At 34.0% G+C, this 9,957-nt stretch overlaps 1 protein-coding gene across 1 annotated transcript; it reads left to right on the forward strand.

The window, feature by feature from the left end:
• LOC107612652 (ABC transporter G family member 29) lies at positions 1,898-7,671 on the forward strand (the record flags this gene model as incomplete). Its single annotated transcript, XM_016314349.2, is given in 20 exon segments — positions 1,898-1,979; positions 2,096-2,255; positions 2,359-2,435; positions 2,508-2,561; positions 2,654-2,744; positions 2,829-3,130; positions 3,215-3,813; positions 3,912-4,072; positions 4,160-4,266; positions 4,368-4,521; positions 4,619-4,720; positions 4,823-4,986; positions 5,081-5,413; positions 5,497-5,787; positions 5,883-5,966; positions 6,065-6,198; positions 6,293-6,520; positions 6,613-6,784; positions 6,879-7,133; positions 7,274-7,671. Coding segments are annotated over 20 exon segments (3,823 nt in total), but the record flags the coding sequence as incomplete, so codon positions are not given.

Consider the following 9,957-nt stretch of genomic DNA (forward strand, 5'->3'; position numbering starts at 1 on the left):
TTTTTTCACTTTTAGTGACTAAAATTGATATATAAAGTGAAGGGGTTACATACTTACATGCAATCATTCTTTTTCTCTTTTATTTAATGAAAATGTGTTATTATATGCAAAGAAAGTCAAACTCTTTTGAGAGAGAGAGAGTCTTATAATGTGGTCTTCTTCTCTATTTTTCAAAACACAATCATAATTCTTGGCTTGAAATTAGTGTGTAGAGCCAAGTCAACAAGACATGTTTTACTGGGCAAGGGTGATGATATAAAGCCTTTATTATTTATTATTAATTATTATAAAATTAAATTCTAGATGAATTGTAATAGCAAGCGGTTTAACTTGTCAAGGTCAAATTCTAGATGAATTATGCTGATCTGTCGTATCATGCATAGACAAAATAAAAATATCTAATAAAGAGGCAGCAATTTTTTCTGCCCAAATTTCTTTGGTCAAAGTTTTGAACCTTCAACACTAGTAGTGTATGCAACTGTTCCCTCTTGTTTGTGAGTATTTACAATATAATATAGACATCATTTTTAGTATTTATGAACTGTCAAATGGAATATATATATTTGTTTATTGTCGCTGTTCCGTTGTCATAACGCATTTCCACGTTTTGACTAAACAATATTATATTACAAAATGGCAAAAACGTCAGACCATATAATTAATATAGTGAAAATGAAGTACGTAACTGACAATTAATGTGAATTTGACCAACTTATATATTGCGGTGCTAATCTAAATAATAGATACTTTAGAACGGTCTACTAGTACTTTTCATGCTTCATTGAAATTCCTTTAAAGTAGAATTTTCGTTGAGTTCAATTAATAATATCCATATCAAATATATCAAATCCAATTAAATTGTGGAAAACTAAATAGCGGAAACATTCAAGTCATTAATTCATTAGTCTCTTATCCTTTAATTTGATGGAATATTCATAATTTTCAGTTTCATAAATTTTTCTCTTCTTGAAGTTCAACCCACGCCAAAACTACTTCGGGATTCATAATATTCATAATTTTTCTCCTGGATTCCCCTCATCACATGATTCATGATTCATGATGAATATAAAAAGCTATATCTTATCTTATTAATATATAAAAAAAAAATTAAATATANNNTTATTAGTCTCTTAACCATTTTTTTGGTTAAAAAATAAAAACTCGAACCCACTTGGTGTGTATTATATTCATCCCAATGAAGACCGATATAATATAATATGGATCCCGCTAGAGAGATAATGAACTATGACTGATTTTGGAGTTCACTAAGTATCGAACTCTTGAGTTTTCGGATTTAACATACTACTCATCCCAAAAATTTCAGCTGATGTAAAAATGCAATACTAATAATTATATCTCTAATACTCCTTATATACATTGTATAAATATTCCATTGGCTCCTCGTACTTTCCCATATAATATATAATATGGCTAATGTCCAAGTTTTGCATTTGAATAATAATACACATAAGTTACGGCTTAAGACTATTCTGTGGCACCTCGGTGTCCTCTCTAATAATATATATTCATATCTATCTTCACAACATGAATGAGTAGAAGAAGAAAACCATGAGAATAACAAAGAGTAGTTAGTTAAGAAGAAGAAAAGGATCGGAGAGAAATTAAAGCAAAGATGGAGGGGGACATAGCAAACTTACCGAGAAGCATAAGCAGGAGCAGGAGCAGGGCGGCGAGTTGGAGGGATGAAGTGTTTGCGAGCGGCCGCTACTCGCGGCGGACGATGAGCGTCAACCAAGATGAAGAGGCACTCATTTGGGCGGCCATAGAGAGGCTGCCGACCTATGACAGGCTAAGGACAAGTATTTTCCAGACTGCTTTAGACACTACCGCCGATGACGCCGCCGCCGCTGCCGCTGCCGCAAGGTTAGAGCGCAGGGGCCCTTTTGCTTGGTCCACCTTCTTCAGGGAAAACCACTCTTTTACTTGCATTGGCTGCAAAATTGGACCCTGAGTTGAGGGTATATTTTTCACTCCTATCATATATATTATTCAAATATCATGCTATGACTCATGATGCTATTATATATTATGCTGATCATACAATTAACTATTTGGCTTGATGTGAATGAAATAGGTGGAAGGAGAAGTTACTTACAATGGATACAAGACTAAAGAGTTTGTACCAAGAAAGACTTCAGCATACATCAGCCAAAATGATGTACATTTGGGTGAAATGACTGTCAAAGAAACTTTCGATTTTTCGGCTAGATGCCAGGGGGTTGGAACTCGATATGGTAACTCGAATCAACTTATCTTAAATCTTGGTTTAATGTTTGTATAGATCAGGATCAATGTGCTCATAATTTTGGCTTTCTTTCTCTAACAATGTTATTACAGACTTATTAGCCGAGCTTGCTAGAAGGGAAAAGGATGCTGGCATATTTCCAGAGGCAGAACTTGATCTTTTCATGAAGGTACTATAATTTATATATCAATTATGTTATGTACTCAACACATATATTAACTATTCTTGCTTGTTTTTGTAGGCTACAGCAATGGAAGGAATGAAAAGTAATCTAATTACTGACTACACTCTCAAAGTAAGTGATTTTTTTTTTTGTTAAAGAAAGATGGCTAAATTTCACTTTGATAATTGTGGTGCTTAACAACTTGATCATGTTATTATATATAGATACTGGGGCTTGATATTTGCAAAGATACCGTTGTTGGTGACGATATGCGCAGAGGTATATCTGGTGGACAAAGGAAGCGTGTAACAACAGGTAATAAGATCAAGAAACTATGTTATATATCCTTTGAAAACTTTGCAATCAAGTTAACATGTGTATATATGTGTATTGTAACAGGAGAAATGATTGTTGGGCCAACAAAAACACTTTTCATGGATGAAATATCAACTGGTCTTGATAGTTCTACAACATATCAGATAGTGAAATGCTTGCAGCAAGTTGTGCATATCACTGAAGCAACCATCCTCATGTCCCTCCTTCAACCTGCTCCAGAGACATTCGAACTCTTTGATGATATCTTCTTAATAGCAGAGGGTCAAGTTGTTTATGAAGGTCCACGTGAGCATATTGTTGAGTTCTTTGAGTCATGTGGGTTTAGATGCCCTGAGAGAAAAGGAACTGCTGATTTCTTACAAGAGGTATATATATATTGGTAACATTTGGATAATGCTTTTAAGAAAGATTGGATCATAGTGTGGTTAACTGTAGTATAATTTGTACAGGTTACCTCAAAGAAGGATCAAGAACAATATTGGGCAGACAAACACAGACCATACAGATATGTAACAGTGACTGAGTTTGCAAACAAGTTCAAGCAATTCCATGTCGGAATGCAACTCGAGCGAGAACTAGCTGTTCCATTCGACAAGTCAGCAGGACATAGAGCAGCTCTTGTTTTCAAGAAGTACACAGTTCCAAGAATGAAGCTTCTCAAGGCATGTTGGGACAAGGAGTGGCTATTGATCAAGAGGAATGCTTTTGTTTATATCTTCAAAACCGGTCAAATAGTCATTCTTTCAATTATATCTGCAACTGTCTTCTTAAGAACACATATGCACCAGAGGAATGTAAGTGATGGAACTCTTTACATTGGTGGAATCTTGTTCACATTGATCATGAACATGTTCAATGGATTTGCTGAGCTGTCACTCACCATTGCAAGGCTACCAACCTTTTACAAGCACAGAGACCACCTTTTTCATCCTACTTGGGCTTATACACTCCCTAATTTCCTCCTAAGACTCCCCATTTCTATTGTTGAGACTGTTGTTTGGGTTGGTATTACATACTACACCATAGGATTTGCACCTGAAGCTAGCAGGTATTGTTCATTTACCTAAAAATGAAGTAATGTTATGTTTTATATAACTGATTGATATATATAATATTTGATGCTAACTGCTAAGCATGCTTTTTCAGGTTCTTCAAGCACTTGTTGTTGACCTTTGTTGTTCAACAAATGGCAGCTGGGTTGTTCAGGCTTATCTCAGGAGTGTGTAGAACAATGATTATTGCTTTTACTGGTGGACCTATGATGTTGCTTATTCTATTTTTACTTGGTGGTTTTATCCTTCCCAAACGTGAGTAACTAATCTAAACTAGTTCAACTAACTAGTTAAGTTGAAAGGATTTTGCTTCCCAAATTAAGTAACTCTTGATTTTAACAGGTGACATTCCCAATTGGTGGGTATGGGGATACTGGATTTCACCTCTGGCATATGCTTTCAATGCATATTCTGCAAATGAAATGCTTGCTCCAAGGTGGAATCATCCAGTAAGTAGTGTAAAAACTCTATCATTATTAATATTAAATATGAACATTTTTCATTAGAAATAATGCAAGAACTATTGTGACTAAAACTTAATTGCCTGCAGACTTCAGATGGTTCTCCCACAATTGGTGAAGCTGTATTAAACACCTTTGATGCTCCTAAACACGCATATTGGTATTGGATTGGTTTAGGAGCTCTTCTTGGTTTCACAGTTTTGTTCAATTTTCTCTTCACCCTTTCACTAATTTACCTTGATCGTAAGACCTCACACTCTAATCAATCTTAATGTCTATTTGATTACTTCTATCACTCACTCACTAACTAGCTATCTATTTTTCAAATTTTTTTTGTTAGCCATTGGAAAGAAACAAGGAATCATAGAAGATGAAAGTGAAATGGAGGTTGGGGGAGACTCTAGAGAAGAACCAAGACTCGCCACGAGGCCTGATCCTAGAAGTAAATACCAAATTAGAAAGCTTTAACTGCACTTTTTTTTATGTAAAATGGAGTAATATGCTAAATAACCATGCTTGTCTTGTTTGGCATGAATCATTTTAGGAGAAGTGGCAATGCAGAGAATGATGAGCAGCCAAAGCGATGCTAGTGCTTCCGGAAACATTGAGTCAGCCACTGGAGTTGCCCCAAAGAGAGGAATGGTTCTACCTTTTCAACCACTTGCTATGTCTTTTGATAGTGTTAACTACTTTGTGGACATGCCACTAGTAAGAACCCTGTAACATATTCTGGTTTCTGATATAGCTTTAATATCCAGTAATGTAGGCACTTACAATGGCAATTTCAATTTAACTCTGACAGGAAATGAGAGACCAAGGAGCAACCGAAGATCGGCTGCAACTGCTTAGGGAGGTAACTGGTGCCTTTAGGCCAGGTGTTCTAACTGCTCTGATGGGAGTTAGTGGAGCTGGAAAAACAACTTTGATGGATGTCTTAGCCGGAAGAAAGACTGGTGGATATGTTGAAGGAGATATTCGAATCTCTGGATTCCCTAAGAATCAAGAAACCTTTGCTAGAATTTCTGGCTACTGTGAACAAACTGATATCCATTCACCTCAAGTTACTATCCATGAATCTTTGATTTACTCAGCCTTCCTTCGGTTACCTAAAGAAGTCAGTCATGACGAAAAGATGGTAAACACTAAGCACTATATCACTTCTGTTATTTCCTTAATATTAGTGAAAGATCTTTCTTTAAATGGATTTTATCTTTGTAGAAATTTGTGGAGGAAGTAATGGACTTGGTGGAGCTTAATAGTCTCAAGGATGCAATAGTTGGCCTTCCAGGAGTTACAGGGTTGTCAACTGAACAGAGAAAGAGGCTAACAATAGCAGTTGAACTTGTTGCTAATCCTTCAATCATTTTCATGGATGAGCCTACATCAGGTCTCGACGCAAGAGCGGCCGCCATTGTTATGCGAACCGTGAGAAACACAGTTGACACAGGAAGAACAGTTGTGTGCACAATTCACCAGCCTAGCATTGATATCTTTGAAGCCTTTGATGAGGTACTAATAAACTTCAAATTTTTAATGTCTCATGTTTCTCCTTATCTATCTATGTTACAACATTTTTGACATCTATATACTTCCTATTTCATCAGTTGCTATTGATGAAAAGAGGAGGACAAGTGATCTATGCAGGACCATTAGGAAGAAATTCCCACAAGATTATTGAATATTTTGAGGTATTACAACAAATTAGATATATTTTTTTTATTGCATTAATTCTTGCTTATTAAAAAGAGGTTTCAATATCTGATTCTTGTTTATACATTGATCAAAGGCAATTGAAGGGGTACCAAAGATTAAGGAAATGTATAACCCTGCAACATGGATGTTAGAAGTAAGCTCCATAGCAGCCGAAGTTCGCCTTGGAATGGACTTTGCTGATTACTACAAATCATCTTCCTTGTATCAGTAAGTTTGCAATACAAGTAATCTAAATTACCAATGTAACAATGTTGTTGTTAAGGGGATTGATTAAGTTATGTGTGTTCTTATGATCGAGTAGGCGAAACAAAGCTCTTGTAAATGAGTTAAGCACACCTCCTCCCGGAGCAAATGATCTATACTTCCCAACTCAGTATTCTCAATCAACATGGGGGCAATTCACATCTTGTATATGGAAGCAGTGGATCACTTACTGGAGGAGTCCAGATTATAACCTTGTCAGATTCTTCTTCACATTGGTCACAGCTCTCATGGTGGGGACAATATTTTGGAGAGTTGGCACAAAAAGGTTGGAGCTGCTTTCACTTCTGGAGTGAAATCCAATATTTTTCTTAGCTTCTGTTTCAACTAATTTTCTTTTCTATTGGCATGTTTTCACAGAAATTCATCTGGTGACTTGAGCAAGATTCTTGGAGCAATGTTTGGTGCTGTTATGTTTGTTGGTATCAACAACTGTCAAACCGTTCAGCCTGTAGTAGCCGTCGAAAGAACAGTGTTTTATAGAGAAAGAGCTGCTGGAATGTACTCAGCTTTGCCTTATGCCATTGCACAGGTTAGACTAATGGATTATACATTAATTTTTCAATATACATTCTTAATAATCTAGTAGAGATTATTATGCTGATGTTGCTATTTTTTTGTTTCAGATGCTTTGTGAAATACCATATGTGTTTGTTCAAACTTCATACTATGTAGTGCTAGTGTATGCTATGGTGAGCTTTGAATGGAAAGTAGAGAAGTTCTTTTGGTTCTTCTTCATCAGCTTCTTCTCCTTTTTGTACTTCACATATTATGGCATGATGACTGTTTCCATCACACCAAACCAACAAGTTGCATCAATCTTCGCCGCCGCGTTCTATGGAATCTTCAATCTCTTCTCTGGTTTCTTCATTCCTAGACCAGTGAGTACCCTTTTCAAATTTGGTTACACTTAATACGCTGTTAGTATAAAGTAGTTTTATACGTGTATAAGCAAAAACAACTACTTGATCATTCTTATATATATACTAATTACTAACTACATCATGTGTATATATTTCAGAAAATTCCAAAATGGTGGGTATGGTACTATTGGATTTGCCCAGTGGCATGGACAGTGTATGGATTAATTGTGTCACAATATAGAGATGTAACAAAAGTAATCGATGTTGTTGGAACGGGGAAAAATGTTACTATTAAACAGTACATTGAAGACGAATATGGATTCAAGTCAGATTTTTTGGGGCCAGTTGCTGGAGTTTTAGTTGCCTTCACTCTCTTCTTTGCCTTTATATTTGCCTTCTGCATCAAAACATTGAACTTCCAAAACAGATAGAAATGCCAGGTTTTGGAGGATCATTAGTAATAGAGATACAGTGTAAATCATGTTGTAATTCTTGTAATAATGTTTGTTTGTTTGCTACCACTTCAAACAATAAATTACTTGCTTTTTAGTTTGCAGTTGTAAGCAAATTTAGTTTGGTCATACTATTTCTTTCTCTTCTTTTTCATCAACTTTATAAATTTTTTTTTTTTTTTGTGGCTTGACTAAGATTGGAAAAAATCAACCGAAAATGTTTAATAACAAAAAAAAAATTAGCCAAAATTAATCAAAATTTACTTTATTTAATATTTATTAATTATTACAGTAATTAATGACTGTTAAATAAAATAAATTTTGATGGTTTTTTTTTTTTTTGTCTTTCTAACATTACCAAAAACCAACCCACACCAAAAACCATAGAACAGAGGGGGAAGTGAAGAAGAAACGAATCTCACATACTCTCTAATACCTACAGCTACCACTAAGACACCAATTAATTATTGGGTTACGCTAGTTCATCTGGCTTGCTGAAATTGGGCCTAACTGACTACCAAATTAAGCCCAATCAGGCCCAAAAGAAAAGAAGTGATAATTGATTCCTAAATCCTAAACCCTAAACTAATTCGTGGCAAATCTAAATTTTATTTAAGGGTCTAGCACTGATCAATAGATTGTACTTATTTAAACAGACAAGTGAACTGACTACTTGACTAAACCAAATTGATTCAAAATTGGAAAAATAGATCTTCTCCAATTTTTTTAATACTTGAGAGAATAAAGTATAATCTCTCACCTTTAATTCTACAAGTGAGATCAAAATTAAAGATGAGAGAAAACAATAAAAAATGAAATTAAACAATAAATGCCATCCATTTTTTTTTTTCACTGTAAATGATCCCCTCCCCAAAATTGGTATATCTAATATCCGAAATGTTTCACTCATATATATTTATTGAATATGTTTTAGAAATTGCGTTAAATATGATAAGAGAATTGTTAAGTCTATATCTAGCATTGACTAATAGAGAGTTATGAATTAGTTGAAGATGAGAGGAGTGAGGAGCACTAAAATGAAGAATGTGAATTGATTATTGAATGAAGAAAGAAAAGCGTGTGGTGTGCATTTGAATTGGCAATTGGCATGGCTCAGGAATGATGAGAGATTCAGTGAACAGTGATGACCCACTTTTTCTGACGTTGCTTTTTAGGACGCAGCCACTTGAACGTGGTTTCTCACTACCCACAAATCTATTAACACCTATGCTGTCCTACTCTTTTCTTTTTCTATTAATATTAATGAATTTATTAAAAATATTTTGGTGACTACCTGTGACAAAAGTTCCTGAGTCAATAGGCTAATATGTTCTATACATTGGCATCATGATAGTTTGTACTATACAACTTATTTTGGATTTAAAAATTCCTTGTAATGTAAGCGATATAATTCTTTAAATTATGAATAAAGTATCGTTTTTGTCCCCAACGTTTGAGGTAAATTATATTTGTGTCCCTAACGTTTAAATCGTCCTATTTGTATCCTTAACGTTTGTAAAAGTAATTCAATGTTATCCTGCCGTCAATTACACATCATAAGCGCTTTAGTTTAAGTTTTAAAAATTTCTTCTTGAAGTTATAATACAAATGTCTGGGATAGAATCGATGATCTACTCCAAAAAATAGCTCATCAAATGTTGAAACTAATTCCTACAACATTTACATAATTTACTTTTTTAGGACATAATTGAATCTAAATACAAATAGTGGGTATAATATTAAAATCGAACATATCCAAGTGAGACCTAATTGAGAATGAATACATCCAAGTGAGAATAATTGAAAAATATAATCTGATTTGTTAGTATAATTAATAGTAGGATAATATTGAATCACTTTTATAAATGTTAAGGATACAAATAGGACGATTCAAACGTTAGAGACATAAATAGAACTTATCTCAAACGTTAGGGACAAAAACGTTACTTTACTCTTAAATTATTAAAGTAGAAAAAGTAAGGGTGTGTTTACTTTTAAATTAATATATTGAGACTTACAAGTTTAATATTAATTATTCATTTTTTCATTTTATCAATTTCTTATTTTAAAACATCTTATTTTTCTTTGCAATTAAACCCAACATTTTATTCATGGACTTTTGCAATTGCTTGCTTCGCTTTTCAATTAAGAAATATCATTTTGTTTTAGACAACACGTGATGGGAATTTTTACTTCTTTACTTTCAAATTTCAAGAAATCAGTAAAAACCTCCACCGGATGCACCTTTTAATTAACATAACTTTTTATACATTATATTTGAAATTAAAAATATTAATAAAAAAACAAAGAAAATATTGTACAACTATAATTTCACTTTTTGTTTTTAATATTAGAGAAGAATGTGTATTTTGTTGTATTGTAAAAATGAC

This window comes from Arachis ipaensis, chromosome B08 (assembly GCF_000816755.2).
Source record: "Arachis ipaensis cultivar K30076 chromosome B08, Araip1.1, whole genome shotgun sequence".
NCBI classification, from domain to species: domain Eukaryota; kingdom Viridiplantae; phylum Streptophyta; class Magnoliopsida; order Fabales; family Fabaceae; genus Arachis; species Arachis ipaensis.